A 15,608-nucleotide genomic window follows, 5' to 3' on the forward strand; every position below is an offset into this window, starting at 1 on the left:
AACAAGCCAGCGGAGCTGGCGTGTCGATTGGCCGGTCCGTATAGCCCCCGTGCCGTGCTTGGGTCTGGACCCCGGGCACACGAGCCGGCACGACACGACCCGTTTACTAATCGGGCCCCGGCGTGCAGGCACGATTCTGGCGGGCCGGGCCGTGCCGTGCCGGGCCGGCCCGTTTGGCAGACGCGAAACACAAGCAACCGATCCGGGCCTTGGGCCCTATCCAGTCAGCTATCTCGAAAGAAAAGGAAAAAAACGTCCCGATTCCCACAGCCGCAACCTCGAGCAGCAATCCCTAACCTGTCCCGACGCCGCGTACTGATGGCATCGACGGAGGAGCAAGTCTTCCTGGGATCGAGGAACCTTCCGTATCCCGGCGCCAACCATCCCGACGCTTGCGCCGACTGGGATTACCCGGAAGACCCAGGCGACGGGCGGAAGGCGGTGGAGGCTGCCGAGCTCCATGACCAGCCGGCGCGCATGAGCACCTGTGCGTATATCTTGTATCCCCACTCTTCCTATGTTCATGCCTCATTGGAATTCCTCTTACTGATCTTGTTTCCACCGACTCAATTAGTCGTTGATCAAATATTTATTCATCTATTATTGTAACTGAGCAGCAGATTCAGATCCATGTGAAATCGCGAGGCGTGCCTTGGACCTCATGTTCCCGCGGGAGGAGGACAGCGATGACGGCTGGAGCACCTGGAGTGCACGGGAGGAGGGCAGTGACGACGACGACGACGAGGTTGACGATGGACAGGGTAGCCAGTTCTCCCTGCAGACTTCTTCCATAAGTAATTAACCATCCCTAGATCGTAGCTAGATTCACATTGTTTGACTCTGTAGGAGGGAAAGGAGTCGATGATTGTAGCGCACATGAGGGCGGCGATTATGAAGAATACGACGGCAATATCCAAGTGGTACCAGCCAAGACAAACTGTCCAGGTAGCTGATGATTCTCTCACCAGATGAAACAAAAATATACATTTATCTGCTGAGCTGTTCTACATCAATTCTTCAGGAGAGCTCTACCCCAAGAGCGAAGTAGAGGCCATAGATCGCAAATGGGCAGATAGGTTCTTCAAACAGATTGTAGAACACGCAAAGCTGTGCGACGAGATTATGGCCCTGGGAGATGATGATGATACTCCTTTCCCCCCATCTCCCATGAAAGTCTTCCCTGAGGCAACAGGTTTATGCATCCTTGGGCTCAGAACCTGCCACCACCGTGTTTACAGGACCCATGACACTTCTACCAGTAAGCGCCATTTGCCTGCCATTCCTTCCTAGTGATTAATTCATCTGCTCTTGTGCTATCCATGTTACCATGTATATTATTGTCACCAACTTGATTTTGTTCTCACTAAATAATTGCAGCCCCATCAACTCTTGGATATCGCGAACCAAGTCATATGCTACAAATTTTCTCCATGCGTCTATCAAGCTTTGAACCCACGTATCCAATTAGTGTCTATGGAATATTCGCCATAAGGGATTACCTGGACCGGCGACGGAACTATGTCTTTAACCGTCCCAGGGATGATGCTGTAACAATTGAGAAGCAGGTAATTAAGACTATCTTTCCTTCTGAAGATATTATGCTTGTTTTTGTTTCAGAAATGGTTCGCTGCTGAACAATGATGTTCAAGTTCAACACTGATATTTATGTTAGTTTGGTTCCTTGATTTGTCTCCTTCATTGCTTGCATCTATTAAAAGATGTGTGAGGCCAGGTTAATTTATTTCTCCATCTTCAAAGGATCTGCTATTTATGTTGTTATAAGCCTTAGATGGATGATCACTTCAACCCATCAGATCTGTTCTCAAACTTTGATACTGATTGTACTTTTAACACAAACATACAGAACTGGTCATCTTGTTAATATACTTTACATAGACACTTCCTCTATTTCTTTGTCACCTTTTGATTACGCATGTGCTATTAAGACAGTTATAACTCCCAACCAGCTAGATAGTAGAGGGGAATAGGGTAATGATTATGAGATCCCTAGTGATGATGTAGTCTAATATGTGACAAGTGTTGAGAAACTGACAAGATAAATCAGGGCACAAGGGACACAATTGCTTTAAGTCGCATGCATGTCTTGCACATGGAAACAAATGTAAAAAAAGGCACCCGCAAGATGGAGTGAGTATCACCCAATAGTTAATTTGAACATGAGCATGTACTCCCTCCGTTCCAAAATATAAGACCTTTTAGATATTCCATTAGAAGACTACATATGGAGTAAAATGAATGAATCTATACTCTAAAATATGTCTATGTACATCTGTATGTAGTTCATAGTGCAATCTCTAAAAGGTCTTATATTTAGGAACGGAGGGAGTATATCTTACTGAGTTTGTTGTGTTGATACTTGATACTTGCTAATGCATGTGGAAGTGGATATTGCTTCTTAGTTCTAACAAGCTGTTAAATTGTAGGATTCCTTTGTCGTACCACTTTGTAGCCCTTGTCGAGGAATGTATGTATCGGATAAGGCTTTAGTAGAAGTTGATCTTTGGGTAAAGAAGGAAGGGGATGAATCAGATGACAAGCAACTATTTTCTGCCTATGCTGAGATTGATGTTCGTGCTGAAGCTAATGTCATGTTTTATACACGGATTTCTGGTGATAATTGCAATTTGGACTTAAAATTCAAAGTCCTTTCAGAAAGTGTCGAGGCTGTAATACAAGTATATGCAAAGGTTGACCATCCTCACCATGTCAGGTTCACTGCTTTTAGCACCGGATATGATGACTATCCTCATCGTGGAGTTGTGCTGTTTGATGACAAATTATTTGGTGACAAAAAAATGTTCCAGCATATTGTTGCGGTGAAAGCAAATGAAGAACTACATGTTTATTTAGAAGTGAACGGTTCAGTGTTCCAGTGGACTTTTCAAGATGAACATGTCGGAGCTGTTACTTCTCCTGATGACTCAATCTTTGAGTATGGCCAGTTCTTCGTGAGGGTGATATTTGCTCCAAAGGATTGTCAGTGAAGCTCAGCTCCAACATTCTGACAGTGTCGCCATTGGCTGAAATCCTAAAGATCATGAAAAAGTGTTTGCTGCTTTTCTTGGTATTGTATATGAGTAGCAGTTGAATTTATCCTCTTAAGCCCTCTTAGGCAGACATCAGAAGTATCATATTTTTATAGCCTGAACCTCATGAAAACAAGAGAGAACGTATTGACCTTTATGTGGCCTACCCTTGTAATATGACATGTGGAAACCCAAACATGTTCCTCTGTTATCTTCTTAATAGTTCCGCTATTTTCATTTTAATTTGGATGCATCCTTATAATTTGTTTGCATGGTGTATTGCTATGTAGATCAAGATACCTTGACAAGTGAGAAAAAGTAGTGTGTTTGGTTCAAATCAAGTGTTTGTTATACTTGGCTGGTTGAGCTGGCACATATGTCGATTGAATCAAAGTAAAATTCATTATCTAATTTTATTGTATTTTGAGCTTGCACAAGTTCTCTTGTGTACACAATAAAACAGGAGTTGAACCACGTTGCATTATGTATCTAGCAAAGTGTAACTGTGCAGAGTAACTAATGTAAGGAAGAGCCATGTTAGAGCAACTCTAGTCTTCCCCTAAAATGTATTTGAGGGATTAAACTTTTTGGCACATAGCCCTTCCCCTAAAACTTAATCCCTCAAAAATATATTTTGCTACTTCTTCTAAACTATGGCACGGGCATTATGAACAAATGCATTGCATTTCCAACACCAACTTAAACAATTTCAACAGCAAAGATAAACATAGTTCAGCCAAAAGCCAATGAATCCGTTCATAAAACCACCACACAGCGCATATATCATCGAACTCCACAAAATCATGCACTCCCACCACTACCAGCACTCGGGTAGAACCTTGATCTTGCAAGATCTTCCCACGAGTGATATACCAATATTGTCTGTTGTTTCATCCATCGTGCTTGCATCCATCAAAATGATAACGCGCTCCTCGACCTTACTATGGTGACTAGGTCCTCAATCTCTATTATAAGTCGTTGCTATTCCATCTTCCTCTTGTTTAACTTCTCCTTGGCCACCATTGGAAGTCAGATCCTCAATTGTAAGCATACACTCCTATGATTGCACCATTCTATCTTCGGTCACCACCTTTCCTCCTCCATCATCTTGAGCTCCATCCACCTCAATATATTTTCCTCCTTGCGCTAGTTGCCAATACCCTCTTCATCTTAATCATTGCAACGGGTGCTTCTATGTAGGCTCCCACTCCTCCATTCTACTTCTTTTATTTTCCTTCTTGTTATTTTGTCCATCTGACCGAGAGATGGGAGTGGGAGGTTTTCTAGCACTTCGGCGACGACATCAATAGATATGGTCAATCTTTCCATCCTCAATACTGTATCATAGATTCTTCGAGCCCACTTTTCATTTTCGGAAGCACCTTGTAACAATGATGAAAAGAGAAGACCTTGTTGCCACTTGTTTTGTTCCTTTACTTGTAAAGCTCTTGGATGATAGACTCATATTGGTTTATTGGCACTCCACTCAGCAGGTCTAGGTTCACTTGATCAACACAAATGGACCATCGAATGCAATTATCTTGGAAAACACAATGATGGGCGAGGGAACCTTGTGCGTGATTGGATGGAATGGACACATAGATTGTGTAGTAATTCTATATCCTCCTCCAAAAAGTGTCCTTGGTTTGATCGGCTCCTCCGAGGTATCAAGAGGAATGTTCATCCAAGCATCGCACAGTGCAACATCCGCCTCGGTCTTGTTGTTGACCAACCTTGATTGCCCCTTCTTCATTGTTTGTGTGTTGAGCTCCTCAACTTCGAGACTCCCTCTCTCTTCTTAACTTTCATCCTCCATAGACATCACAATGTCCTCGAGGCCAATGGTGTGTTGAAATCCGCCATCTCATCCGGCTCCATTTTCGTACTACAAGAGCAACAAACATCGCTAGTAATGGGCATCACATGATTGATCACCAAATTGAAGCATTGCAAAAACAAATAGGAAAATACACTTGTAGCATTGTCTTGGGCACCTCGTCGCCACTTATCGTGTTGCCACTTTTTGGCGTCCTTAGAGGACGACATAGGGGGAGTGGAACACGTTGGAGGATGCGAAGGAGCAGTATTGGCCCTTGTCGTCACTTCTCGCCGCTACTCGCGAAATTTCATCAAGGGAAGGGGTTGACGTAGGTGGGGGTGTCCATTGGGGATTCCATTGAGAGAGAGAGAGAGAGAGAGAGAGAGGGAGGGAGGGAGGGAGGGAGGGAGGGAGGGAGGGAGGGAGAGAGAGAGAGAGAGAGAGAGAGAGAGAGAGAGAGAGAAAATACTAAGAGTGAGGGTTTTCAGAGCAATTTTAGGCTTTTTTTTGCGGTGGTGGTGGGAGGGCGGTACAATTCCTTTACGGATCAAATTTTTAAAGGAAGGGCTAGCTAAGGGTTTATCTCCTACCATTTGCAAAAAAGAAAGTTTAATGTTCTAAATAGTTTTCTAGTGGTTTAACGGTTTTTAGAGAAAGGGCTAGAGTTGCTCTTATGAGTATTGTAGCACCACTTGAGGGCGGGGACACCGGCTCTTGGGCTACTAGGGAGGAATGATGGAAGTGTGTGAGCCCGTGAAATCCCTTCCACGTTGTTCTCAGTAATAGCTCCATCATTCCTCCCTTGAAAAAAAAAGTTCCATCACTGGATTGATATATTATTTTTTTTAGCTCTTCAAGTAGCCTTTGTGCGAGAGAAATCCCTATATCTGATTATAGGATGATGGGTACAAAATGTCGATGAAAACACTATTTTGAATTATAACTGAGCAAAAACGGATCTTGGATGACATTTGTATGTAGAAAAGGGTGAGCATTTGAGGGGAACTGTTTTATGTGGGACCGAACGGCAGAGAGAGAGAGAGGGGGGGGGGTATATTCCGACACCAACCCCGGTGCCGGCGTCTGTGGACCCAAGCGGCAGACGCGCACACACAGAGACAGGGGTGCGAACCCGACGGAGTCGGTCGAGTCCAGTAGGCGACCTCCCTCCGCCTCCGCTTGGTCAGTGCGCCGGCGACTCCTCACGACCACCTCGCCTGCTCCCACGACGCCCCGCCCCAATCGCGCGCCGCCGACGTCGGACCCGTCGCCGTAGCGGGCCTCCGCCGCCGCCCCCATCGCGCGCCTCCGTTGCCGCCGCCGCCACCACGCGCGCCGCGCGCCAACGACCCCTCCGCATTCCGACTCCTCCTCCTCAGCTCCTCGCCTCGCCCGCGCCAACCCCGTCGCTGGCCACCAAGGGCTTGGTCCCCCCCGTTGCGCGCCTCCGCCGCCGACGACAGCCCCCTTGCGCGCGTCCATACGGCATTTCGGCGGCTCCTCCTGGCCTCGCCGCCTGCTCTCACTAAGCGTCGCCAAGGTCTGGTCACCCACGTCCCGCGCCGCCGCCAAGGTCTGTCGCGCGCGGGCATCCTGCATTTCGGATCATCATCTACATACTCGTCGCGGACGTTCCTGGAGGCGATATGGTCGGTGGAAGAGGCCCCAACAGATCACAAGGGCTGGGGAGCGGGGACGACGACGAGAGGAGGAGGAGAGGGGGGAGGGGGGAGAAGAACAGGGGTTCCCATTCCCAAGCCGGTGCAGCCGTGGCCTCCTCCACCAGCCTCGAGAATAAGGTCACTTTCAAGAGGACGACACCACTTGTGGTTCCTGGAGAAGCAGCAGCAAGCGTATGCCCGCTTCATCTCATTGCATTTGCATACATGCATTGTGGATTTCAGTGCAAATCATGTTGCCTGTTGCATGTACAATTTGGCATACATTGGTACATGCTCATCACTTACTGATTATTATTGTTTTGCCTTTTCTCCATATGAGGTTGGTTCCATTGCATGGGCATATTAAATGGCTTATCAACCAAACTTACGAGCATGTGTTCTTAGATTCCTGTAGCTAACCTCTCGTCAGAGGTGCATAGAGTAAGTACTGATGGTATTCTATTTGGGCCCCAACATTTTCCATATATGCTCTACCAAATCAAATTTTAGTGCCTTTATAAGTCACGCGATCCTGGATTCGTGCATCCTTTGTAGCACGTGTGCGAATACCGGTATATTACCATGAGGGAATGATCTTGTATTCTTGCATCCTTTGTAGCACGTGTGCGAATACCGGTATATCACCATGAGGGAATGATCCTGGATTCTTGCATCCTTTGTAGCACGTGGGTGAATACCGGTATATCACCATGAGCGAATGATCCTGGATTCTTGCATCCTTTGTAGCAATGGGCGAATACCGGTATATCACCATGAGGGAACACTACTAAGGCTAGGACGATGGATGTGCCCGGATTCAAAATCAGATTATTAGCCGCTTCTTCTTTTCATCCTCAACTGCCATATTGTGAAGTATCATCAGGGTCATCCGGTGGATAGGCTGCAACATGTAACAAACAAGACAACAATTCTACACATCAGCATAATATCGAACCGAAAAATACTTTTTCTCTAAGTTGTTGAGCTTGAAAAGTCTCCTAGTATCTATTTATGAGGTGATAACTTTGCTGAGTGGAAGATTCATGCAGCTTATTCTGTGGCTCAGTTTCATGTACAATGGGTTTAATGCCATGAGAATATATCCAATGTGCAATATTATGCTAAAAAGTTGCCTTAGAAATCACACTGGTACATCTGTAAACTATGCACAGTTAAATCACACTGGTACACTGATTTCACGGTTAGACTGTTGTGCATGATCGGCACCCCCTGCGTCAAGGATGAGCGGTCCGTGCAGACCCTCAAGCCTACAATTAATGCTAACAGAATGTGGCCATGGGTAGTTATTTGTTATGGTTGGCTATGGCTTGTTTATGAGAGTGATCATCTTATTAATGCTGAGAAATATGATTATCTATGTCTGCACATTTTAATCATTACTTATTCATTTCCCTGACTGGGTTCAATTTGTTGTCAACAGAATTATTCTGTGCTGAATCTAGACGACGCTGCCACCGCACATTATACCTGGCGCATGACAGTCTTCAGGTATCGTCTCTGGTGTTTCAATACCACAGACGAACGGTTCTACTTCGGCCACAAAGAGCGGCAGAGCTGCAAGCTGCCGAAGTCAGGGCATTTTCTGGTGTACGTCCATTACCATGGGAACTGGATGTGCCTGGTAATTGACTGCCCAACAGGTTATCTCACAGGATATATAACAAGGAGCTTACCCAAAGACAAGAAAATCCAGGAAAACAGAACAGAAATTTCTGAAGGCTTGTCCAAGGCACGCAAGAAGGAGATTAGAAGTCAATTGCCTATGTACATTGAAGATGCTAAAATGCTACCTTGGAAAGGATCTTATCTCTATGCTGCCGAATGTCTTCTTGGCACCATGGGTTTACAGAACTCTTTCAAGACTATGTATAAACATCTTGAAGGCATGCAAATATTTACGGTAGACGAAATCCGAACAGCCGGAGAGCATTTCATTGTCCATATTCCTGAAGCCAGCAGATCTGATGTGCTCTTTAACAAGATTGACACTAATTTCATAGTTGGTGTCAACAAGATGGGTGCATCACTTCTTGGTGATGCCCAAAATTGGGCCGGTCATACAGATGATGCATTTGACATAATGGTGGATACAAGTGCCAGCAAATGGGACCGGAAAGCTCTGAAAAAACATGGGAAGTCAACAGAGGATGAGTCAGAAGGTGTTGAAGAAAAAGTTTTTGGGCCAGAAGTTGAACATCAATTACTGATTATTGAGGATCAAAGGTTGTACCACAGGAAAAATCCAGGTAGTCGCAGATTTTGTTTGAAAGATTTACCCGTACATCTTGGTCTAAAGGTTTTACACATGTCCTGATCAAACCTTTTTTGAAGTTCCAAAGAGCGGTCAATGAAAATACAACATCAGAGACCAACAAAGGCAATGAAAGCATGGCTGATGAAAACACAGAATATTTCTTTGATAATCCCAATGCCAATAGCCCGGATCCCCAACGATTCACAGATGGCTGCAATGTCTCAGGTGATGTCCTGTTACCCAAGCATGAAAAAGCTGAAGTAAACAATGGTTCCCCACCACCTATTAGCTTTGAGATTGCTATGGAGAATTCTGTTACTCAGGTGAATTTCAGGACCAACATTATAGACAATGCTCAGCCAACTAGTTCCCAGGTCATTATAAGAGAGCTTGATGATGATAATGCTCTGACAGACTCTACTGTTACTCTGAAGCCAGTTTCAACGGAACTGAACTCTGCTGTTCCTACCCCTGATCAAGAGCAGTCTGAACCTCTAGCTTTGGCACCCAATCCTATCTCAAATGTTCTGGGCCAGGATTCAGGTAGCAGCTCCATCACTATTTCTGGAATTGGGCTGGGTCAAACTGCCTTGCTTGATACAGCTGGAACTAATGGGCCACAAGCTGTGCCAGAAAGCCCAGGCCCCCATAACTACCTTGGAGGTCAGACACAACAACCACTCCAATAAATACAATGGCTTCGAAGTTCCACAGAACTCTGACACCCGTGCCACACAGTCTAAAGTGAAGCCACCGCTAGTACCCTCTGCAGTACCCACGGCTAGTACCCTCTGATAGCTTGGCCGCCTCGATGGACCTTTGGCTCTACCCAGGTTGCAATACCAGCTCCTGCTTCGATCCCTGTGATGCAGAACATTAGTGTCTCATGCTGTGCTGTTCCACCGGAAGAATTATCTGAAGAACCTCTCCTAGCTGAGTCCAGCATGGACGTCCCCCCAGCAAGCAACGATGAGGGCCCATCCTCCTCCCACTTTTAATTCTGCTTTATCATAATGCCTCTTTTGCGTGGTTGGAATGTCCTTTGCTGGAACGTTCGTGGCTTAAATTCGGATGATAAACAACTTGCTTTATCCAATGCTATCGCTATTAGTGGGTGCGCGATCGTTTGCCTGCAAGAGACAAAAAAAACTTATCTTGCGTTTATTAAATCTTGCGGCCCTAAACGTTTTGATAAGTTTGTGTTTGTTCCTTCTCGTGGTGCTTCGGGTGGAATTCTTACTATATGGAATACCTTGGTTTTCTCGGGAGAAGTACTATACTCTGCTGATTTTGCACAGGACATCCGCTTTACAAACAACACAATCTGCTCACACTTGGGACAGTACTGGACATATATGGCCCCTGCACCGGTGACGACCGTATAACCTACACCACTTGGCTATATGACCTTAACATACACAATGATGAATATTGGCTCTTAGCCTCTTACTTGACGATTTCAATTATATCTGAGTCCCGGACAATCGTAACAAACCTGATGGCAATGCAAATGAAATGTTCACCTTCAATAACCAATCAAAGGGCGGGCTTACACATGGAGCAATATGCAGCAAGACCCGTTAGTCGAGCAATTGGACTGGTTTCTCACGTCGCTTCATTGGACAAATGCTTACCCCAAAACTATGGTCAAACCATTGGGAAAACCAGTTTCCGACCACATTCCTTGCATGGTGAATATTGAAACCACCATCCCACGCAGTAAGATTTTCAGATTTGAATCATTTTGGGTTCTTCACCCAGGGTTTATGGATGTGGTGCAAACTGCTTGGTCAAAACCGGTCCACGCAACTAATGCCGCTACATCCCTCAGCCGTAGATTCAAGACCATCAGCAGAAAAGACTTTAAAACACCATAAAACTTCATCTTTATGTTTCATATAAGATAGACCCAAGTCGTAACAAAGTATTTCAAGCCACTGATAGATAACACTGGACATGTCCATACATCAGAGTAGATCAACACAAAATGGGATATGCTCCTGACCCCCTTACTCGCATATGAGTTTCTGGTAGTTTAGCAAACTCACACGCATCACATTTCAGCTTGCTCTCGTCCATACCACTCATTATATCATAAAATACTAGATATATTTTGTCAAAAGACGCGTCCCATCCTACAGTGATGGATCAGTGCTCTAGTCTCCTTATTCTCAGGAACTGCAGCTAGCATGTGCAATTCCTGCTTGTCCGGCATATTGCGGTCCATGTACCACAGCCGCCTACATCTTGTTCCAGTCACAAGACTCCTTCCCGTTAATCTCTCCAGGATCAAGAACACGAAACCTTGTCGATAACTATTCGGCAATCTATTTGGTCAACTGAAGCACTCGAGGACACTAATTTCACAGGAAAAGCCGGCACATGCAACACTAAGGATAATTCAATACTAGGCATGCAGTTGACTACCCCAATACCTGTGATGGGTTGGACTATGCCATCTGGTGTGAATGTTTTTCTGATGTGCGAGAGAGTGTGGAACATAAGATTTGAACTTATTAAATTCTCCAGCAACATGTTGTGATGCTCCAGACTCAAGCACCCATTCAGAGTTTATTTAATGGGACGCAATTGATGCGTGTTTTACCTTCATTTGTATGAACAAAGTTGGCATAACTGGTAGCAGTCTCCTGTCCTCCTACAGGCTGTTTCCCTTCAGTTGAAGCAACTACATTTGCATTGGGAGCATTTCAATGAGGAGCATTCCAAGAACTACCACTTCCATTCCCACCATGACTCTCATCCCAACCAGCTTGACTCCTACTGCTACCACTACACCCTCGACCTCTGACTTTTCTAGGCCAGTACAGAAAAGGCTGATATGCCCTGGTTGATCACAATTGTGAGTTGTGACACACCTCTGGCTGGTTAGTCACCCTGCAAGCAAATTCATTTCCATCTTCTTGACTGCAGACATACCTCTTCTTGGGACATCGCAGCAATGGCCTCATCAAGCCGGAACAAGCGTCAACTGATGTAGCATTGCAATATACCTACTCTCTTTTTTTTGCGGGTGCAATATACCTACTCTCAAAAGATTAATCTAGGCCCTGGAGAAACTGCACCACACTCCTGTGCTCAACCCACCTCTTGGCAATCTCCATGGGCTCTGCATGTGGAATCTCAAGGGGATCACACTGATTCAGATCTGCCCAACAATGTTGCAACTCAGCCTGGACAGAACGAGCGGGCTTTTGGGCCCGCTCGTGGCCCATTCAGGACCGGACCGTGCGGTCCAGGACCGGTAGGGAAATAAGGTCGGTCCGGGCTATGATATTCGGCCCGAAAATATGTCGGTCCGGTCCGGTCTTTAACCGAGCCGCTCGGTCGGACCGAGAAATCGCAGTCTTCGCCGCGGTCGTTTCTCGTCTTCGTGGCCACCGACAGCCTACCACTTTGTCCCCGAGCTTCCCCTCTCCTTCCTTCCTCTTCTTCCCGTGATGCGCATCTTCTTGACGTCGGTCGCCATCGTTGTCCTGCATACACGTCGATCTGGAGTTCTCGAACATGGCCTCGACCCCAACCGTGGCCCCTATTCCTGCGGGTATTGCGGTTGCATGAGCTGAAATCGTGGCATGACAGGAGCTGCAGATCAAGACGTTTTTCTTATAACTGAAAGGAACGAAAGAACAGCCAAGAACGAGTATTGCGGCAGTGCCATCGCAAGTTCACCCGTACGCAGCTATGTTGCCGCTGCATGAGCTGGATTCGTGCCAAGCCACGATCTCCCACAGCGGCTGATCTAACTAACTTGAAACTAAGTCAAGAGGTGGACATGCACATGTGTTGCTTGATGAGCGCGAAGACTGTCAGTTAAATAGGTGCTGTCAAATTTTCAGTAAATTCAGTTTCATCAGATTCAGAAAATTTAGTCCGTCAGTTTCATCAAAGATTCAGCTGTCAGTTTATTTGCATGTGACTAAGAAAACGCAGCTAACTAGGACCTAGTCTGCAGCTAAATAAGACCTAAACTGCAGCTGGAAAAAGTTGTGGCATCGATCCACACGGTCCTCTAAAGCTTGACCGAGCCAGCTTCATTTCGGCATCCTTCCTCTTCTTCTCCGGCGACGAAGCACGGCAACGCCGACGAGCTCCGATTCAGAAAAGCGGGCAAATTTACAAGCATTTAAAAGAAAAGAGACCGAATTCGAACAAACATATATCCATTACAGAAAATATCATACGTTCGATTACAAGGGCTCGTCGGAGACGATTACACCCTCCCCGATTACACGGGCTAGCTCCTAACCTCAGCCACCTAAGCTCCTACCTCACCATCTCCAAAAGTGGGCGCTCACCAGAGCCCCAGCGGTGCGGCCCCGACGTTGCGGCGACGCCGGTCAGTCGGAGTCGGAGTCGGAGGCGCCCCACCCCCTGTCGGCGCGGGATGCCTCGATGGCTTGGCGGAGGCGGATCTCGTCAAGCTCCTCTTCCCTCTACCGGCACGCGGCGACCTGCTGGGCCTCTTCCTTGGTGCGCTCCATCACCTCGGCCATGACGTCCTCGAGCTCGTCGCCGTTGACGTAGCCCTCCGACAGAAAGCCCGGCGGCAGCAGCGCGGGTGCAATGGCGGAGGAGCCCGCGGCAGAGGAGCGTGCCGCTTCCCCCATCTGGCGGGGGCGGTCGTACTCCTCCACCTCGCGTCGGGCGAAGGCACGCGGTGGCGCGAGCCCCCAGTTGGTGTACCTTCGGGCGCCGCGCTTCCGAGCAGCGCCGGAAGCAACCCGCGCCGCCCAATCGCGCTCAGACTCCGGGGTTTCAGGCGCCGGCCGCTTCGGCCTCCGGTTTCCGCCGCCGGAATGGCCACCGTGCGAGCTGGAAGATCCTGGCCTCCCCATGATCCGTGCGGCGGCGAGGTTGGAATGCGTGGTTTTGGTGGGGTTCGCCGGCGGTGAGGGGCGAGAGGAGCTAGAGCGGCGCAGATCTGGAAAAAGCTAGGGCACGACACCTCTCACCATAGAAATAGCTCCGATGGGACACTGATGTGACGCCCGGTGACTTCCGTGGCCCACGGGTCAGTTTAACCGCTCGGTCAGATTGACCGGTCAGCCCGAGCGCCCTGCTCTGGTTCCTTCCACCGAGGCGCTGCAGGTCCGCTCCAGATCGGCTGCTGCCCGTCCCGATCTAGTCCCGCGAGGCTCCAGGCCAAGGCGCTGCCCGTCCCGATCCAGTCCCGCGAGGCTCTGGGCCGAGGCGCTGCCCGTCCTGATCCAGTCCCACGAGGCTCCCAGCCGAGGCGCTGCCCGTCCCGATCCAGTTCCGCGAGGCTCCAGGCCGAGGCGCTGCCCGTCCCGCTCCAGTGATCCCGCGAGGCTCCAGGCTACAGATCGAGCCCTCCCCTGTTACAGATCACGCCCTCCCTCCTGCTACAGATCGATCCAGCCCGTCCTCAACGCTTTTCCTGCTGCTGCTGCTTCCCGCGCCCCTGCTCGAGGACGCCAGCTCGACTCCCTCCGGTCCCGCTCGAGGCAGGAGGCAGCTCTGCTCCTGATCGTCAGATCCTGCCGGCCCTCTCTGATCTGTAGCTGTCGAGAGATCTAAAAAAAAGTCTACTGCATCGGGCTATGTTGCTGTCCCTCGTTGTTCGGTGATCTTCGATGGTAGTAACTACACTGAGTTCATTGGCTTTATGCGCATTCACATGCGTGCCATCCGTCTCTGGGGTGTTCTTTCTCGCGAGGTCTGCTGTCCGTCACGTCCGGTTCCTCCTGTGGCTCCCACTCCGCCGATCCCTCCGGCTTTTCCTGCGGATGCTCCTCAGACTACGAAGGATGCAGCTAAGGTTGCTGATGAGGCTGCTATCCGTGCTTATATGCGAAGGTCTTGGCTTACGAGGAGGCTCTTTAGGTGTATCACGGTGCTCTGTCCGCATACACCCAGTGGCTTGATGATGATGCTCGTGCTGCAGCTGTTCTCACTGCTAGTGTTCTGCCTCAGTTTGCCTCTGAGTTTTTGGGCCTTCCTACTGCCTTTGAGATGTGGACTCGCCTTCGTCAGCGCTATGCGCCCTCTGGTGATGCCTTATACCTCTCCGTGGTTCGTCAGGAGCATGCTCTTCAGCAGGGTGACTCTACTGTTGATGACTTCTATGCACAGAGTTCTGCTATCTGGCGCCAGCTCGATTCTCTCCGCACTGCTGGTTGTCGTACTTGCCCCTGTTGCCACGCTTTCCAGACCAACTTGGAGTTTCATCGCGTCTACGAGTTCCTGTCTCGGCTCCATAAGGAGTTTGAGCCCCGGCGTGCTCAGTTGTTTGCTCGTGGCTGTATTTCTCGCATGGAGGCGCTTTCTGAGATTCGTGCTGAGGAGACTCGCTTACGTGGTGCTGGTTTGCTGGAGGTTCCCTCGGTGCTCGCTGCTCGGGCTACTTCTACACCCCCTGCTACACCGACCCCTTCTCACTCGAGTGCTCCGCCGCTCTTGCCCACTCCTTCTGGAGGCTCAGGTCGCCCCCGTCCACATTGTGGCTACTGCAACAATGATGGTCATATTGAGTCCCACTGCTACATGAAGAAGAAACACTTGCGCCAGGCGCAATCATCATCTACAGAGACTTCGTCATCTACCTCGACAACTTCAGCCATTGCTTTGATTGAGCAGGATATTCTACGACTTAAGCGTCTGCTCGCTGCTTCAGGTTCTTCCTCGACGGGTACTGCTCGTATGTGACTCAGGCTTCCCGCACTGAGCAACCACCTTCTACACAGTCAGGACCGTCTCACGCACATTCTAGTTGGAGTTGGCCTTGGCCGCCATGATATTATTCTTTTTCTCTTCTGCTGCCATCA

General features: G+C 48.3%; 1 protein-coding gene across 2 annotated transcripts; it reads left to right on the forward strand.

The window, feature by feature from the left end:
* Positions 1 to 278: 278 nt before the first annotated feature.
* LOC123405161 lies at positions 279 to 3,290 on the forward strand. Of its 2 annotated transcripts, none has more exons than XM_045098962.1 (6): positions 279 to 487; positions 618 to 761; positions 847 to 945; positions 1,022 to 1,258; positions 1,378 to 1,565; positions 2,445 to 3,290. In XM_045098962.1, exons 1-6 carry the CDS (start codon positions 319 to 321, stop codon positions 3,003 to 3,005), a joined length of 1,398 nt encoding a protein of 465 aa, XP_044954897.1. In that variant the 5' UTR covers positions 279 to 318; the 3' UTR covers positions 3,006 to 3,290. The 2 variants fall into 2 exon arrangements, with proteins under 2 accessions (XP_044954897.1, XP_044954903.1); XM_045098968.1 differs by having other exon boundaries at positions 309 to 487; positions 621 to 761.
* The last annotated feature ends 12,318 nt before the right edge of the window (positions 3,291 to 15,608 follow it).

Source organism: Hordeum vulgare, chromosome 1H (genome assembly GCF_904849725.1).
Source record: "Hordeum vulgare subsp. vulgare chromosome 1H, MorexV3_pseudomolecules_assembly, whole genome shotgun sequence".
In the NCBI taxonomy this organism is placed as follows: domain Eukaryota; kingdom Viridiplantae; phylum Streptophyta; class Magnoliopsida; order Poales; family Poaceae; genus Hordeum; species Hordeum vulgare.